The sequence below is a fragment of the Sorex araneus genome, chromosome 3 (genome assembly GCF_027595985.1).
Source record: "Sorex araneus isolate mSorAra2 chromosome 3, mSorAra2.pri, whole genome shotgun sequence".
Lineage (NCBI taxonomy): Eukaryota > Metazoa > Chordata > Mammalia > Eulipotyphla > Soricidae > Sorex > Sorex araneus.
In genome coordinates this window covers 849,795-867,738 of record NC_073304.1, presented here as the reverse complement: position 1 = coordinate 867,738, position 17,944 = coordinate 849,795, and the positions used below count along the sequence as shown (strand labels likewise).

The 17,944-nt window shown below is 68.8% G+C and overlaps 2 protein-coding genes across 2 annotated transcripts; one reads left to right on the top strand and one right to left on the bottom strand.

The window, feature by feature from the left end:
* Positions 1-1,177: 1,177 nt before the first annotated feature.
* On the bottom strand, positions 1,178-3,803 carry CKB (creatine kinase B). Its single transcript, XM_055132370.1, has 8 exons — positions 3,664-3,803; positions 3,248-3,445; positions 3,005-3,159; positions 2,802-2,934; positions 2,537-2,708; positions 1,988-2,111; positions 1,637-1,826; positions 1,178-1,558 (listed from the first exon to the last, which is right to left on the bottom strand). Exons 2-8 carry the CDS (start codon positions 3,438-3,440, stop codon positions 1,380-1,382), a joined length of 1,146 nt encoding a protein of 381 aa, XP_054988345.1. The 5' UTR covers positions 3,441-3,445; positions 3,664-3,803; the 3' UTR covers positions 1,178-1,379.
* A 3,349-nt stretch (positions 3,804-7,152) lies between these two features.
* On the top strand, positions 7,153-11,163 carry TRMT61A (tRNA methyltransferase 61A). The gene is made up of 3 exons (XM_055132371.1): positions 7,153-7,636; positions 9,416-9,682; positions 10,520-11,163. The coding sequence occupies exons 1-3, from the start codon at positions 7,306-7,308 to the stop codon at positions 10,774-10,776; spliced, it is 855 nt and encodes a 284-aa protein (XP_054988346.1). The 5' UTR covers positions 7,153-7,305; the 3' UTR covers positions 10,777-11,163.
* Positions 11,164-17,944: the final 6,781 nt, after the last annotated feature.

Genomic DNA, 17,944 nt, shown 5'->3' with positions numbered 1-17,944 from the left:
GACACATCAGCATTATCAAAGCGTCACTGGCAAGAATGCGCTTATGTAAGTCCTGCATGCTCGCTCTGGGAAATCGGGGAGCTCAGAACCAAGATCACCTGCTCCCCGCCGCCCACTCCGGCTCCTGTGCTCCCGTGGGAGCGGGGCACAGGCTGTTCCGGAACCGCCACGCCCCAGCTCCCTCGGGAGGCTGCTCTCAGTCCATGGCCCCAAGGACCTTCCATTGTCTCCGGCCATGGATGCCCGTGGAGGTCAGAGGCCAGAGGCCAGGGCCTGTGCGGAGGGGCCGCCCGCTCTGCGCTCACTTCCGTGTGGACTGGGTTACTTTGTTTTCTTGTTTGCTCACACTCCCGGCTTAGTCCTGGCTGTGAGCTTAGGGATCAGTCTTGGTGGGGTCGCACGGGGTGCCGGGGACTGAAGCCGGTCCTCCACATGCGGGCAAGCACCCTCCGCCCACCCAGGACCCCTGCCCCGGCAGCCACAAGGGGCTTCTCCCCATGGGCCCCAAGAAGCAGTACCCCTGCGGGGGCTGATCCTGAGGCAGGGAGCCAACGCCTGCTCCACCTCTGCACCCCCCTGCCCCAAGCCGCACGTTGGGGGTGCAGACCACCCTCCTCCCACCTGCCCCGTGCAGGCAGTGAGGCCCAGGTGCGCAAGCCCAAGGCCTGGCCAGCAGGTGGCAGCAGTCCACAGCTGAACTGGAAAGTGGCTGCCCCCAACTCGCCCTGCCCTGGCACTGACCCATGGCAGGGGACCCAGAGACCCGGAATCAGCTGTGCTCTGGGAGGCTGCAGGCTACGCTGAGCACTGGGCACCCTCCATGGAGATCAAGGGCCTGGAGACAGGGGTGAGAGCAGAAGCTTCTGGAAGGGAGTGGCAAGTTGCACAAGGCTGGAGGCAGGGAGATTTTTTAGGAGAAGAGTAGGTGTTGGGAGGAGCCACTGCTGAAGACTGGAGGGGGTTTGGAAAAGTTTCCAGCTCCTGCCTCTCCTTAGCCCTGCACACCTCCCACCCTGAAGCCCAGGCCGTGCTCCAGGCTCCGCCCCCCGGCCAGGGAATGCCCTTAGATGCTCATGAGCTTCGCGGTGGGCACCTCCCTCGCCCGTCCAGCCGCCCCCCGGCCGAGGGGAGAGGGTGGGGCTCGGGCCCAGGGCACAGAGGGAAGCACCAGTCGGCAGCAGGCCAGAACCCGACTTTATTTCGACATCAGCAACATCTTAGCCATCACAAAAATAAACTCTACCCAGGGCAACAGGAGTCTCTACAGCGAGGCTATGGGCTCAGCCGCCGGCCAGGCGGAGAGCGTCGGGGGCATGGCGGGCTGTGCCCGGCAATAAGTTAGGAAGCTGCGGGCCGGTGGCGGTGGCAGGGCTGGGCTTTCACTTCTGGGCTGGCACGAGGTCGTCGATGGCCTGGCCCTGCTCCAGGCGCTGCTCCATCTCGATGAGCAGCTTCACACCGTCCACCACCATCTGGACCAGCTCCACCTCCGAGAAGCCCAGGCGGTCGGCATTGGAGACGTCGAAGACCCCGCCCACGGCCGCCGTGTCCACGCCGCCTGGGGAGAGGCCAGGTCAGCCAGGGGCCGCGCTGGGGGCGGGCTGCGGGGAGCTGGCGGCACCCCGCCCCGGCTCACCTGTGCCGCGCTTCTGCAGCCGCAGCCGCTTGAGCACCTCGGGGAACTTCTCGTGCTTGCCCAGGTGGGGGAGCTTGATGTGCACGCCGGCCCGCAGCCCCGTGCCCAGGTTGGACGGGCACGTGAGGATGTAGCCCAGGTGCGGGTTCCACATGAACTCGTAGTTCTTGGACTTGAAGAGCGTCTCGATCTGGGGGCGCCGTGTTATGGGGGGGTGTTAGCTGCAGACCTCCCCCCCACACACACACACACAGGGCCAGCTGGGATTGGGCTGACTTGCCACACACCCCTCCCCCTCCCCGCGGCACACACACATCTGGGCCAGCTGTGGCTGGGGCAGTCGGGCCTGACCTGGGAGAGGCCGGAGCAGAAGCGGGTGAACACCTCCTTCATGTTGCCCCCCTTCTGCATGGAGATGACCCGCAGATGATCCTCCTCGTTGATCCACACCAGGAAGGTCTTATTGTCATTGTGCCTGGGGGTGGGGGTGGGGGTGGGGTCAGCCTACAGCGGGCACAGGCACGGTGGGAGACAAAGGGGTCCAAGCCCTGCCGCCCCCCCCCCCCCGGACTCAGGCTGTGGCCAGGAGCATCGGGAAGGCTATGGAGTGGGCACCGCCGAGTCATGTGGGGTGCGGGTGCAGGGGCCAGGAGAGGTGAGCCCTGCCCCCTGGAGGAAGCTCCTGCGTCACCAGGCACCTGGCAGAGTCCCCGGGGGTAGAGAGGAGGGGTGAGTGCAGAGAAAACAAGCGAAGGCTCCCCGGGGGCTGCGGGAGAGCAGCCAGAAGGTCAGCCCCCCACCTCAAGGTCCCGGGGCCTGGCCAGCCACGGCCCCCCACCTGCCCATCTGCTCAAGGTCACCTGCGCCATGGGGGGAGGGGGCGGGGCCCGGCACACGCACCAGATGCCGCGGCCATCAGGCCAGTCGCGGGCCATGCCCGAGGCCAGCAGCAGGGGGGACACGGGCTTGTCAAAGAGGAAGTGGTCGTCGATGAGCTGCTGCTGCTCCGCCTCGGTCATGCCCTTGAGCGCGTAGTACCTGCCGGCCAGGTCGCCCTCCAGGCTGGACAGGGCTGCGGGGGTGCGGGCGCGGCTCAGCAGGGCGGCGGGGCCCCGGCCCCCCCCCCCCGGCGCCCCCCGCCCGCCCCGCGTGGGGTCGCCCCTACCTTCCGCCGCCAGCTTCTCGATGGCGCGGCGCTCCCCGCGGCTGCAGTGCGGGGGGAGGCAGAAGCCGCGGATGCTGCGGCCCGTGCGCACCCGCGAGCTCAGCACGTAGTTGGGGTCCAGGTCGTCGCCGCCCTGGGGGGCCAAGCGGGGGTGAGCGCCGGAGCCCCCGCCCCCGCCCCGCCGCCCCGGGGGGCGCCCGCACCTGCAGGTTGTCGGGGTTCAGGTCGGTCTTGTGCTCGTCGCTGGGCTTGTAGCCGCCGTGGCGGTCCTCGATGATGGGGTCGAAGAGCTCCTTGAACACGTCGTACGACTCCTCGTCGCCCGCCACGCAGCCCACCGTCATGATGTAGGGGTGGCCTGCGGGGGGCGCAGAGGGGCCGCTGACGTCACGCGGGCCCGGGCGGCGCGCGGGGCGCGCGGGGCGCGCGGGGCGGGGGGCGCGTACCCGGGTTGTCCACGCCGGTCTGGATGACGTCGTCCAGCGTGAAGCCGCTCGGCGTGCTCTTGGCGCGCAGCTCGGCGTACAGCTCGGGGGTCAGCACCTTGGCCATGTGGTTGTTGTGGCTGCTCAGGTCGGGGAACTCGTCCTCGGCCGGGAAGCGCAGCTTGAGCGCGTTGTGGCTGTTGGAGAACGGCATGGCGGCTGCGGGGGCCGCGCCCCGGGCGCGCCAAGGTCAGCGGGGGGCCCCGGCCGGCGCGCGCCCCCGCGCCCGGGCCCCCGGGAACGCCCGGGGCCCCCGCAGCCCCCGCGCCCCCGCGCCCGGCCCCCCGGGAACGCCCCCGCGCCCCCGCGCCCGGCTCCGGGCCCCCGCGCCCCCGCGCCCCCGGCCCCCGGCCCCCGGCCCGGCCCCGGCCCCTCACCGGGCGGCGGGCTGCGGCGGGCGGGGGCTCGGTCTGTGGCAGCTCCGGAGCGACGCAGGCGAACAGCGGCGCCCGGCGCTCCCGCGGCTCTTAAGGGACGCGACGCGGGCCGCCCATTGGCCGCTATTTATAGCCCATTCATTCCATTGGGCCGCGCCGCGGGGTGGTGCCGCCGCTTTGTCCTCCGTCCGCAGCCCCCCCGCCCCCAGCCCCGGCCGCCCCTCCTGCTCCCCCCTCGCCGGGACCCCGCGCCGCCCGCCCGGCCCCCGCGGCTCGGGCTCCGGGCCAGGCGCGCCCTGGAGCTCACACACACATCCCGCCGCAGGCGGGAAACTGAGGCAGGAGCGCCACGGGCACTGGACACCTGGACCCGCCGGCCCGCGCGCCCCCGCGGCCCGGGGCCGGGCGAGCGCGCGCGGGGCCCTCGCGGCAGGTATCGCCTCCCCCCGCTGCCCGCCGTCCGCGCTGGCCGGGCGCCGCCGACCTTCCCAAGGTGCCCGCGGGCATCTCCGGGCGCCGCGATGCAGCGCGAAGATGCGCGGGAGGCGCAGTGTGGCAGCGGCCCCGTCCGGGCACCCGCCGGTGACCTTGGGCAAGCGCCGGCGCCCCGGGGTGCAGCCCCTGCTGGTGGACGGGACCGCAGAGGCCCGGGCTGCGCCCCCGGGCCCCGGTCAACACCCTGATCTCCGGGGCACCCCCGGACTCCAGCAAGAAAGAGGAGGACGGCGAACAATGAGCGTTATGTGAGATTAGAACACGCGCTTCAAAAGTCACAACCACGCAAATGACCACGGCCAGGCCACCCAGATTGGCCGCGTGGCGTGCGTGGGGGCGGGGGGCTGGTCCTTCCGCTGCCCGCTGCTGAGAACTGCGGCTTCCGCTCTAGGAAGTAACTTGGCAGTAATTTTTGAAATTAAAAAGGCTCAGACTCGGTGATCTAGGAATTAGGAATGCTGCCCGCAGGGGCCTTCTGTCCAACACAGGGGAGCCGCGGGGCTGACGGCCCGTGTGCAGTGGCCAGGCGGCGTGACCTGGAGCTCCAGTCCACCAGCCGCGACCTCTGGGGCATCACAGGCTGGAAGGGACTGGGGGGGTGGCAGGTCATGGGAGCAAAGATTCAAAGAGTCGCGGTCCCTGGTTCCTGCAGGAGGCCACCCCCATCCGGCTGCCAGGCCTGCCCGGACCTGTCCAGGGTCCTTGTCTGACGTTCGGTAAACACCCAGGTAGAAAGACAGTTGCGGGGGAGAGGGCGAGGGCGACAGGGAGGGGGCTCCAGACAGCAGGTGTCAGCGCCTGGAGTTCCCGCATTCCGGCCCCAAAGCCCCAGATATTTTCACAAATAGCAGCCTTCCTCCCTGCCCCCACCCCCAGGGCCTCCAGGCTCGAGTTTCTGTTTCTGGAAACCAGAGCTGGACAGGCCTGGGGTGGGAGGGGGTGTTCTCTGTTCTTCTTTGTCTCTAGTGCCTCCTCTGGAGGCCTCAAAGCCTGCCCTCCTGGGGGTGGGGAAAGGGAGGCCCCAGCGCGGACTGTGAGGGGTGCAGTGAGCCGGGGGCCCGGCCGGGGTAGCAGTCCACAGGCCTGGACCTTGAGGTGGGGCTTTGGGGCCCATTTTGTGAAGAAGCAAAGAGGAAGTCAGATGGCGGGACAGGGGCGCCTAGCGGGGCCAGGAGGGTGGCCCCGGGCAGCAGCTGCAGGGGGTGGGGAAGGGGCTCCGGGGCCCTTAGGTCTGGGCGTGGGGTGAAGGGAGCCGGAGACCCCAGCCCCACTCCAGTGCCCACAGGAGCCGGTTTGGCTGCGTCGGGCTGAGGAGCGGGATGCGGGTGACATCATCCCACAGTTTATGGTCCGGGCGCTTCAGAAGCCACACCCGGCTACATGTTAACCCCCTGGAGCCCGGACTGCGTGTGTGGTGTTGTTCTCTGGCGGAGAGAGGAATCCTCGGGAAATTCTCAGCCTGGAGGCCCTCCGCGGGGTCTGTGCCAGGCGGCCAGCAGGCCCCACCTCCTGCCGCACCCCATCCCTGGGCCCTGCAGAAGGCCGCAGGGAAGCTGGTGGGAGAATCAGCCGGGGCACCCAAGGTCACAGAGCACCGTAGGGTGCAAGGTCTGGTGGCGAGCCTTGACCTCAGGTCACCTGATCCCTTTTCCTTCCTGCCTTGACCCTGCAGGGGTGCTCCTCTCTGAAGCCGGGTCTGCGGTCCCTCTCTGGCCGCGCTGGCTGGGCGCCCCGAGACGAATCATCTCCCTGGGAGATGTTTTCCCTGCCTGTAGGGGGCCCTCCCTCTCAGGCCTGAGGGGTGGGGTTGCATGAAATGACCTTTGCTGGGCATACGTGAATCTGTTCCGTAGGGGAGCCCCAAATATAAACCAAGGCTCCCCGAGTGACCAGCAGGCGCTGGGGGGGCCAGAGCTGGAAGTCTCCGTTGAGGGCTGGCACAGAGGGGCCCCTGGGAAGGCTGCCTGGAGGAGGGGGCAGTGTTAAGAGCTGGCCAGCAGTCAGGGAGAGAAGCGAGTGGGAAGTCAGGACCACAGGAAACCACTGCCGAGTCACCAAGTCCTATTTTAGGCCCTTCCTAAGCACTCAGCTGAGCTCCACACACAGCTCTGCTGAAGAGGCAGGCAAAGGGGAAGCAACCGGCGGAAAGTCGAGATCCCTCCCCCACCCCAGGGGAACAATTAGGGGGTGATTCAGGAGGCCGCCTCCTCCAGGGGCCTGAATCAGTGCGCAGCCCCGCAGACAAGGAGGCGACCCCTGACGGAGTACTGCAGGGGGGGGCCCCCTGGTCTCCCCGGGAAGGGGCATGCAGGGGCTGAGCGGCCCTGCAGGAGCCCGGCCAGGGGCCGCAACTCCCGGGGCAGCCAGCGCGCGACAGCGGGCCCGGGCAGCTGGTGGCCGGTGGGGAGCGAGCAGGGCAGTGAGTCAGCTCAAGCCCGCTGCTTCCCCGGCTCCCGCGGCTCCAGGAGGTGGGGGAGCACAGTCCTGCCCCGCGGGGAGGGGGAGCATCAGCTCGGCCCCGGGAGGCGGGGAGCACGGCCCGGCCCCGGGAGGAGGGGGAGCATCAGCCCGGCCCCGGGAGGAAGGGGAGCATCAGCCCGGCCCTGCGGGGAGGGGGAGCACGGCCCGGCCCCGCGGGGAGGGGGAGCACGGCCCGGCCCCGCGGGGAGGAGGAGCACGGCCCGGCCCCGCGGGGAGGAGGAGCACGGCCCGGCCCCGGGAGGCTGGGAGCACGGCCCGGCCCTGCGGGGAGGAGGAGCACGGCCCGGCCCCGGGAGGCGGGGGAGCATCAGCCCGGCCCTGCGGGGCGGGGACGCCTCCCGCACTGTCCGCAGACGCTCTCGGGCAGCCCCGAGGGGCGTGTCCCCTCCGACTGCGCCGGGGTCCACTCAGGGGCTCCCCGGTGGGGCAGTGCCGCCGCGGGGCCGAGGGCCGGACTCCCCGCGGGCCCCGGGGAAGACGCCGGGGGCGGGGCCGGGCCCGGGCGGTGACGTCATCGGCCGGCGCCGCGGGCCGGAAGCGCGGCGGCGGCGGCGGCGGCGGCGCGGAGCCGCGGAGCCACGTGTGGGCCGGGGGCGCGGAGACCCGGCGCTGGGCACTGGCGCCCGCGGGGTCCCCACTCGCACGCCCCCGCCGCGCGGCGCCGCCATGAGCTTCGTGGCGTACGAGGAGCTGATCAAGGAGGGCGACACGGCCATCCTGTCGCTGGGCCACGGCGCCATGGTGGCCGTGCGCGTGCGGCGGGGCGCGCAGACCCAGACCCGCCACGGCGTGCTGCGCCACTCCGCGGACCTCATCGGCCGCCCGTTCGGCTCCAAGGTGACGTGCGGCCGCGGCGGCTGGGTGTACGTGCTGCACCCCACGCCCGAGCTCTGGACGCTCAACCTGCCGCACCGCACGCAGATCCTCTACTCCACCGACATCGCGCTGCTCACCATGATGCTCGAGCTGCGGCCCGGCGCCGTGGTGTGCGAGTCGGGTGCGCGCGGGCGCGGGGGGCCGGGGCTGCCGGGGGGGTGTGAGGGGCCCGGGGCTGCCGGGGCTGTGTGAGGGGGCCCGGGCTCTGTCAGGGGTGTGTGTGAGGGGGCCCGGGGCTGCCGGGGGGGTGTGAGGGGCCCGGGGCTGCCGGGGCGGTGTGAGGGGCCCGGGCTCTGTCAGGGGTGTGTGTGAGGGGACCCGGGCGCTGTCAGGGGTGTGTGAGGGGGCCCGGGGCTGTGTGAGGGGGCCCGGGCTCTGTCAGGGGTGTGTGTGAGGGGACCCGGGCGCTGTCAGGGGTGTGTGAGGGGGCCCGGGCTCTGTCAGGGGTGTGTGTGAGGGGACCCGGGCGCTGTCAGGGGTGTGTGAGGGGGCCCGGGCTCTGTCAGGGGTGTGTGTGAGGGGACCCGGGCGCTGTCAGGGGTGTGTGAGGGGGCCCGGGGCTGCCGGAGGGGGGGGTGTGAGGGGCCCGGGGCTGCCGGGGGGGCGTGAGGGGGCCCGGGGCTGCCGGGGGGGGGCGTGAGGGGGCCCGGGGCTGCCGGGGGGGGTGTGAGGGGCCAGGGGCTGCCGGGGGGGGGGGGGGGGGTCGTGTGTGAGGGGGCCCGGGGCTGCCGGGGCTGTGTGAGGGAGCCCGGGCTCTGTCAGGGGTGTGTGTGAGGGGACCCGGGCGCTGTCAGGGGTGTGTGAGGGGGCCCGGGCGCTGTCAGGGGTGTGTGAGGGGGCCCGGGGCTGCCGGGGGGGTGTGAGGGGGCCCGGCGCTGCCGGGGGGGGCGCTCGGGGCTGCCGGGGGTGTGTGTGTGAGGGGACCTGGCGCTGTCATGGGCAAGTGTGTAGGGGCCCCGGGCGCTGTCACGGGCTGTGTGTGTGGAGGGACTCGGGCTTTGTCAGTGGTCACATGTCTGTGAGGGGATTCGCGTTCTGTCACAAGTTGCATTGTGCATGTGGCGGGGGACTCGGATTCTCACAGGCTGCATGTATGAGGAGACTCAGGCTCCGTCACAGGCCGCACGTGTGTAGGGGGGAACTCGGGCTGTGACAGGCCACTCGTCGGGGAGGGGGACTTGGGCTCTGTCACTGGCCAGTGTGTGAGGAGACTTGGGCTCTGTCACTGGTCAGTGTGTGAGGGGACTTGGGCTCTGTCACTGGTCAGTGTGTGAGGGGACTTGGGTTCTGTCACGGGCCGCGTGTGCGTGGGGGCGGGACACTCAGACTCCTCAGACTCCGTCACGGGCTGCGTGTTTGAGGAACGCGGGCTCTGTCGTGGTCCATGTACATGCGGGGACACTTGGGCTCTGTCAAAGGCCACGCGTGTGTAACTGTCAAAGGACTCTGGTCCTATCACGGGTACATGTATGAAGGAACCTGGGTCTGTCAAAGGCATCTGTGAGGGGACTCGGGCTCTGCCACACGCAGTGCGTAAGGGAAGTCGGGCTCCGTCATACGCGTGTGTGTGAGGGGACTGGGGCTCTATCAGGACTTGGGGGCCTGAGGACAGGGACATACCACAGAGCCGAGACGAAGCACCACCCTAGGGCGGCTCATGCCAAGGCCCTGATGGGGCAGTGACAAGGGCCGTCTGAGGTGGGCTGGGGTGGGGCAGGCCAGTGTGGGTAGGAGCCCCCTGGGGCACGGGAGCTGCAGGATGTCACGCAGCTGCTGTCGAGGACTCGTTGAGGGAAGGCCGGGGCTGTGAGCCAGTGGCCCCTGTGGGGGGAGGTTCTGAGGTGAGGCCTGTGGAAGGAGCAAAGACGTGAGCACAGCCCACACCACTCTGCTCCCCCAGGCACCGGCAGTGGCTCCGTGTCGCACGCCATCATACGCACCATCGCACCCACGGGCCACCTGCACACCGTGGAATTCCATGCACAGCGTGCAGAGAAGGCTCGGGAGGAGTTCCGGGAGCACCGCGTGGGCCGCTGGGTGACAGTGCGCAACCAGGACGTGTGCCGCAGCGGCTTCGGCGTTAGCCATGTGGCCGATGCCGTCTTCCTGGACATCCCCTCGCCGTGGGAGGCCGTGGGCCATGCCTGGGACGCCCTCAAGGTGGAAGGTACGGGGGTGCTCGTAGGGACTTGGGTTTGGGGATGGCCCAGGGTGGGGGCATGAGAGCTGAGGGAAGCGCCTGCTCGGGCCTCGGAAAGGTTCTGACTAGCCTGGGAGGCCCGTGTCCCCTCCTCCGCAGAGTCACAGCCCCTTTTAGGGAATCTGGAGCAGAGCAGCCGGTGGCTGGTGGCCAGCAAGACTCTGGTTTTCCCTTTTCAGGAGAAGGAGCCGCTCGGCAGAGGGGGGCGGGGGGGCGGGGGGGCAGCGAGGGGTCAGGCTGCTGCTGGTGCAGCTCCAGCTCCAGGGTGAGCCTCTCTGCAGCTGCGGAGGGCTGGGGGCAGCCTGACCTTCCTGCCAGCGTTGCCCCGGGTGGCCCCCTCTTCCTCCAGCACTCTCCACCTGCCCTCCCTCCCCACACCCCTTCCAGTTCCAGGCCCCTTCCCTGCTTCTCCCCCGCATCCTGCTCCCCCACTCCGAGGGAGCCTGGAGGCCGAGGCTTCCCGGCGCCTCCTCTGGCCTCAGAATCCCAGGATGGCTCCCCGCCCCCTCATGGGATGCCGTGGGTGGGCTCAGTGGAAGGGGGCAGGGAGGGCTGTCGTGGCCGCCCCCGCCCGTCATGCTTTGAGGTGGGGCTGCGCCGCCTGTCCCAGCATCCACGACAGCCTCTAATTTCCTGTGACAGCAGCAGCCTCCGCCTGCCGCCCGTGGTGGCTGCCTGCGTGTCTAGAGCCCGTGGGGGCTCCGCACCGCCTTCCTGCCTGGCCCTGCCCTGCATCTGGCCCGGCGCACCCGCCCCCTTCCCCCCGAACGCCGGGCTGCGTGCTGAGCCTCGTCCTCCCCGCAGGTGGCCGCATCGGGTCCTTCTCTCCGTGCATCGAGCAGGTGCAGCGCACCTGCCTGGCGCTGGCCGCCCGCGGCTTCTCGGAGCTGAGCACGCTGGAGGTGCTGCCGCAGCTCTTCCACGTCCGCACCGTCAGCCTGCCCTCGCCCGACCTGGGCCGGCCCAGCCCGGACGCCGGCCCCTTCCGCAGCGGCACCCCCATGAAGGAGGCTGTGGGCCACACCGGCTACCTGACCTTTGCCACCAAGACCCCCGGGTAGGGACCGCTGCGTCCCGTTCAGCCCTTGCCCTCTGTCACACCAGGCCCCGCTGGGGGTGCGTGCGTGGGCTTCCCAGGAGGGGCAGGGAGAGGAAGCGCTGTGTCCCTCTGCGTCTGCGAGCCCCCCTCCGCCCCCTCTCTGCCACCGTGGAAGTGCCTTCTGTGGCCTGACGTGGTCTCAGCGTGACCAGTCCCACCCGCTGGGAGCTGCTGCTCCGCCTGGTGCTGTTGGGGACACGTCCAGGACCCTCGCCGGGACACGGCCTCTGTCACTGGCTTCTGACCGCCAGGGGGACTCCCGGGGAGGCTGGGGCTGTCCTCACCCGACACGTTCAGAGGTTCTGTGCAGGCGGGGAGCGGCGCCCTAATAAAACTACCATTCCTGGCATGCCGGCTGGTGTCGTTCGTTCTTGAGGCCAGACCCTGTGCGCCTGCATTCATCTGTTCTCCTGCCCTAGGCAGGTGCTAAGGGGCGCCTCATACCAGGACAGTAGCCAGATGCGGGGCAAAGGGCCCAGCATGTGGCCACCCCCAGTGGCTGCAGAACGGCCATTTGTCCCTGGGAGGTGGGGGGGAGCATGTGGGGGCATGTCAGCCCCCTTCCTGGTGTGGCTTATGGATGGAGCCTGTGGTGTGGGCCTATAGGGCCTCCTCTTGGCTTTCTCGGTCCCCTCCCCCCGTGCTATGCGGCCTCTTGTGGGAAGGGCCAGACCCCGGCTGCAGGGGGCACCTGCCCTGGTGCCTGGGTCCGTGGGGAGAAGACGGGAGACGGCTGGATTATCAAGTGTGCAGCGATGGATCTGCCCCCCTGCGTATGCACATGCCCGTAGCCCACACTCTGGGCATGCGGACCCTCCTAGCCCTGAGCATCCTCAGGGTCCCTCTCAGTGTGCTGCCCCACGTCCCAGGCTGGACTTGAGCTGTGACCCTGCAGGGCAGCCCTGGCCCATGTCCGATGGGCAGAGGCAGAGCTGCAGAGCTGCAGGGCGGGCCCAGGCCGTGAGGAAGCGCTCAGTGCACCTTGAGTCAGCAGCATGAGGCTGACCACAGGGCGAGGATTCACCAGCACCTGCTCTGGTGCCGTCCGGCAGCATCTGGTGATCGGTACACGGAGACAGTTGCGGTGCAGTCTGTGACTGATGGTCAGGTGCGGACTGCCGGCTGACGGCACAGTAGACAGTTTTATTCAGGACGAACGGTGCTCGTGTAGGGGCAGATCACAACGGCACGTGTGGGACGGAGGCAGTGGCGAGTGGGAGGCAAAGGATCAGATTAACGGTTACAGGGGGTGTCTGGTCTGTGAGCAGAAGCAGCTGCTTGTCCAGATCCCACGTTCCAAACCCGGCCACTGGTAATTGCCAATCATTAATCTATACTGATCTCCGGGAGGTGTCAGCCCCTTGGCTCCTCTCCGGCCATCCCGTCCAGGTTCTGGGGGCGTTCTCGCAGTTCAGCCAGTCCAGTTGGTTTCGGAGCTTTGCCAGCAGGAACTCCTGATGCCCCTCGCCCTGCAGGAGCCTGGGACGGTGCCTGGCCTGTCCCCGACCCTGTCAGGCCCAGCGCCCCGGCACGCTGCACCCACACCCTCCGTGTGACAAGGGGAGCCCCCCAGAAGGGCACTGCCAGGCGGCTGAGGCCCCCGTCTGGACCTCTTCTGGGCCCTGTGCGGACAGGCCCGGGGCCCCTGCTTGGTGGGAGCTGTGCGAGGGTTCTGGGTGCGGGTGCGGGACTCACCCTGGAGTGCTGCATCACCCAGGCTCGTGGGCCGGCATCCTGCAGGAGGCATGAGCGCACGGTGTGCTGGGGAGTGCCCCAGACCCGGGCAGAGAAGGCTGACGTGTCCCCGGGTAAGACTTGGGGCTCCCCTCCCGGCTGCAGTGTGACCACCGTCCTCCTCCCCACACCCTCTGTTCCCGGAGAATCTCCCAGTACGTCGCCAATAGGCGCTGCCACCACCTCCAGGAAGCCGCCTCTGCCCATATTCCCTGTGCCAGGTTGGGGGCACTTCTGGGTCCTTTGCACATTGAGGCCTTTCAGTGCTTTTGTGCTCCTGGGGCTGGAGTTGATCGAGGTAATGGAACAGACTGTGAGACTCGGAACCCTGCACCTGCACTGGCTCTGGGTCCTGCTGCGTGGGAGGGAGGGCTCGGGACTCCAGTAAGGTGCAGGGGCAGGTGACAGTGACTCGCACTTGCCTGCGCCCAGCTCCAAGGCCTGCGGTGGGGCCGGCCCACCTCCGTGTCGGTGCTCTCGGGGCTCGGGATTGACAGGGGCCTGTCCCTGCTGTCCGGGGGCCACAGGCAGCCGGCGGGCGCGGCCGCTGGGGCTGGTGGCCCGGGCATTTCAAAGTCGCAGAGTGGAAGCAGGGCCAGGGAGGGACCCGCAGCTCCCGCCGGGCTGAGAATAGCATGGAATTGGGTCAGGCTCGCCGCGCGCCTCAGCACAGCCTCCGCCTCGAGGTAATCAGCTTTCCCGACATCTGTCCCTGCCGGGGGCAGCGGGGCTCTCTCCGGACTAGGGGCGGCTGTCTAAAAGGGGCAGCCCCCTGCCCTGGCATGCCCTGCCGCCAGCCAGTGAGGAGGCACCAGGCCCCGTTTCCACTCTACCCACGCCTCCCTCTGTCGTGGGGAAAGGCAGGGGGGAGGGGCGGCCCCACCCTTGCTCAGGTGAGAGGGTTCAGGCCCCCACTGTCACCCTCTCAGTCACTCCTGTCCTCAGGCTCTCTGGACACCGGGCTCTTGTCCCAGCCCCCTGGAGGGCTGGACAGATGGGGGCAGTTGCCCACAGTCTGAATCCCAATTCCCGTGGCGGGGAGAAGCTCACTCAGGCCTCTGGCGCCCCCAAAAGCGCCCGAGCACCGCCTGCTTGTGCCCCGCAGACTCCGCCGAGCTCCTGGCCCCGGAGCCTCTTCCCGAGCCTGGGGGGACTCAGGCCCCGCGTGGGAGCGCTGGGCTTGCCCCTGCCCCACCAGGGCGCTGGGCGCTGGGCCCTGGCCTGGCTCCACCCAGCCCTGGCCAGAAGGTGCATTTGCATCTCTTCCCTCCCGAGTGTTCGGGGCACCACCTGGGACCCCACTGTGGCCTGACGCGTGGTGCTCTGCGTGGGCCGGCCCACCCGTGGCTGGGAGGCTGAGCAGGCCCATCTGTTGCCTTCGTGCCTGGCCGCCAGCAAGCCTGGAGCTATGCCCAGAGCACCTCACCGTTCTCTTACCCCCTCCCCGTGCTGTGGCCTTGGTAGGGCCAAGTGGCTGATGTCACAGGCCCCCGTGTCTGGCTGTCTGCGTGTCCCAAATATGCTGCCACCGAGTGGAACACGGGGAGGGGCACACCCTCACCATGGAGTTGTGTGTCCGTGCACCTGGCACTTGGACTCAGGTCTGTGGAGACCGCCAGGCACCCTGACATTCCAGGAGACGGGTCATTCCCAAGCTTTGCCCGCAGGCTGGGCAGTGCCAGTGTAGCAGCCTCTGGCCACACAGGCACCCAGGGTCCCTCTGACTTTAGTTTCTTAAAACCAGCAATGGGTGGAGAGGAAGAACAGCAGGTGAGTCTCCTGCCTTGCATGTGGCTGACCCCGGCTCGATGCCTGGCACCCAGAAGGTCCCCAGAACCCGCCAGATGTGGCCCCCAAACAAAACCATCATACTGGGTCGGTCTGAGCACTCAGCACCATGGGCCCGAGGGGTGTTTTATTTTACAAACTGAGACCGACCAGCAGGCGGCTTGCAGGGCATGTTATGCCCAGGAGGGAGTGCCCTGTGGGGTGGGGGTGGGGGGCTGCATCCCCCCAGGTGCTGGGCTTTGTCTCCTGAGACTGAGCCAGAGTCCCTGTCCTGCACCCTCCCAGCCACGCCTCACCCATGGACCGCCAGGACCCTCCGTCCTCTGTGTCTCTCGGGCCCCCGTGTGGTCTGGGGGCGTCCTGGAGCCTCGCCCCCCAACCCCGCCTTCCCTCCATCTTCCGCCCACACCCAGCCCGCACAGACCCACGGCCTGACCTGTCTCCAGGGCAGCCCGTGCCCCCACAGCCACCTGCCCCGGCGCCACTGGGCGGTTTCCTGCGGCTGTGTGCAGAGAACAAAGCCTGGCCCCAGCCGGGCCCTGGGCCCCGCGGTCCACCGCAGCCCCGTGTCCGGGCTCTGGGGCCTGTGGCGGAACGCAGCCCGTTGCTAAGCAATGGCTCAATGGACATTCCAGGCACCAGGCAACGGGCAGCCAGGATCTCTGGGCGCCTCTTCCCAGCCCCCACCCTGTTCCAGCCGCAGCCGCAGCCTGGCCATGTGCCCCGCAGGTCCCACCCCAAACACTGGCCGGGGCCGCTGCCGGGAGTGTCTCCGCAGCACTCACACCCCACCTCCACGGTGCACGGGCTCAGGCCAGCGCCGCTCTTTTCCCAAACACGCAGGCAGTGGCCGTCCCTTGGGCCAGGACAGAACGGGTTTTGTCCCTTCAGTGTCCACTTCCTCCCTCCGTGGCAAGACTGCTAAGGAGATCCGTGCTCACAGCCAGCTGGCAGCCACACAGGGAGAACAGGCCGCGAGTCACCAGCGTGTGCCCATCCCCCCTTGGCCACGCTGTCCCCTGCTGGGCTCACAGCACAGCCGAACCCCCCACCCGGAGCCCGGAGCCTGCCCCCCCCCCGTGTGGCCCGCCCCAGGGCGAAGCCCCCAGCAAAGGCCTCTGATGCCCCTCAGTGGCCGGAGCTCGGCACAGTGGGGGCCGCTGGGCAGCGTGAGCCAAGTCCTGCCCCGCTGCGGACGGGGACGCCAGCAGGCGCCTGCACCCCCACTGTGCTCTAGACTTGGGCCCAGGCCCGCCACCCCCAGCAGCACCGCAGAGCCCCTGCCCTGCCACCTCCCCGCCAGCTCCCCCCAGCAGGTTGCAGGAGCAGAGCCTGTGGGAACTCCCCACCCCCACAGCAGAGCTGAGACCCCGACAAAGCCCAGCTGCAGGCGGCCTTTGTGTGTCCCGCAGAGCCGCCCCTTCCCACCCCTGACCTCACTGAGCCACAGAAAGGGCCTTTCTTCCCGCGCTGGGACAAAGCCAGGGCTCCTCCACAGCATAAATTAGGGAGCTGGGGGGTGGTGCTAGCACAGGGACCGGGCGCTGGGACAAGTGGGAGCACAGTGGGAAAGATGACTTGGGGGGGCAGGAGGCAGGGGGGTTATGGCTGGGAACCAGCCCCAGGTAAGCCTACAGGAGGCACTCCATGGTGTCAGGTGACTGCTCGCTGGACTCTGCTGGGGCCTCCTGCTCCCCCCTCCCTTCTCGCCCCCCTCTGCACTCGTCCTCCTCGGCCCTGCCGCCTGCCATCTCGGGCACCCGGAGTCCCCAGGGCCTCCCGAGACGTCCAGGTCTCCTCAGGTGGCTGGCTCAGTGTCCCAGGCCTCACAGACGCTGGCCCTCACCTCACACGCTCCACCTCTGCAGAAGGCCGAGCCACAGGCAGGGACCTGCACTGTCGCCACCACTGAGTCTCTGGCTGCCCAGGAGGTCACTGCAAAGGACAAAAGGCTCCCACCTCCCTGCCTGGCTCCTGACCCTGGCACCTGGGGACGGGCAGACGGCGTGTGCCCACGTGGCGGGCAGGCCTGCTCTCCCCGCTGGTCCTCCACCGCCCCAACAGGGAGGCCCCAGCCTCCGTCCCGGGCTCCTTTGGAGCTCAGCCGCCCTGGCAGAACGGAGCCAGGTTCTGGAAACTTCCTGCAATTCCAGGTCTGGAAACTTCCACAACACATGAGGAAGGTGGAGGGAGCTGAAGGGGTGGGTGCCCTCAGCCCCCTTTATGGGTGAGAAGATGGAGTTTCTACGGGCCTGGCCAACATCCATGGCTGGGGAGGCACAGCAGAGCTGCCCGCGTCCCAGCACCCCTGCAGCTGGGCCAGGTAGCATGTCACCCACACAAACATGCATACTGGCACATATGCACAGCTGCCATGTATGTACACATTTCATACGCTCACAGGCCCACCCTCTACACATGGACACATGGACACGCACACATGGACACACAGTATACATACATACAAGGCGTGCACACATGACACGTGTACACTGGCATATGCTCATCACACATGATGTACACATGATGAGTATGCACACAGATGTACAGGCACGAGCCTGGCATACTCATGTAGGCATGCACTCAGCACATACGTGTGCACACAGATGCATAGGCATACACTCACACATGTGCGTGTACACGGACAGACAGACCCAGACCCGCACTGGGCCCTGCACTCTGGGGCCTCTAACTGCAGGGCGAGCCACAGAGCCTGTGATTCCAGCCCACGGGAAGGCTTGGCAGGTGCAGCAAACTGGCTTTAGACATGAGGGGACCCCCCACCCCCGCCCCGAGGCGCATCACCGCCCCTCCCCCGGGGGGCAGCACAGGGGGGTCCCTGTGGCCATCATGTCAGAGCACGGAGGGTTGGAGAGGGCTGGGGGAGGAGGTGGCTGCCCCCAGAGGCCAGGCTGAGGAGGACCCAGCAGGGGCTGGAGGGGGCAGTGCGGGCCTCCTCTCAGCTTGTCAAACAGTGGCCTGACCAGCCCCCAAACCCCCAGCGTGCCAGAGAAGTAGGGTAAGCCCCCCACTAGGCGCCCCACAGGGTCCCCAGACACACGCCTGCAAGGTCAGGTCAGGGTGCGATTGTGACCCGGAATGAGGTGGGGGAGGGGCTGATGTCTCCATCCCCCACTCCCACCCATGCGGGCCTGAGCCGAAGGCCCCCCTATGCCCCCGCGCCCTGCAGGCGCTAGAGCAGAGCTCCCGCCTCCTGTCCAGTCTCCCCTCCCCCCAGTGGCCTTCCTCTCTGCCCAGGCCCAGCCACCGTCTGGCCCAACCAGGTGGGGGCAGGAACCTGAGGCTTTCGGGAGCCTCAGCTGCAGTCCCAGCCCCCCAGCGGCGGTGGGGGTATCCCTGGCAGGTGGGCACCTCAGCCCCTGCCCTGTCCACCCCTTTGACAGGTGGTCCTGCTGGTGGTCTGCGTGCAGTGGGCTGCTGCTGCCCCCTGGTGGCCAGCCGCGGCTGGCTGGGAGGGTGCAGTGTGGAGGCAGAGGGGCAAGTCTGCACATTTGGGTCCCCCGTTTTTTTTTTTTTGCTTTTTGGGTCACAGCCGGCGATGCACAGCGGTCACTCCTGGCTCTGCACTCAGGAACCACCCCTGGCGG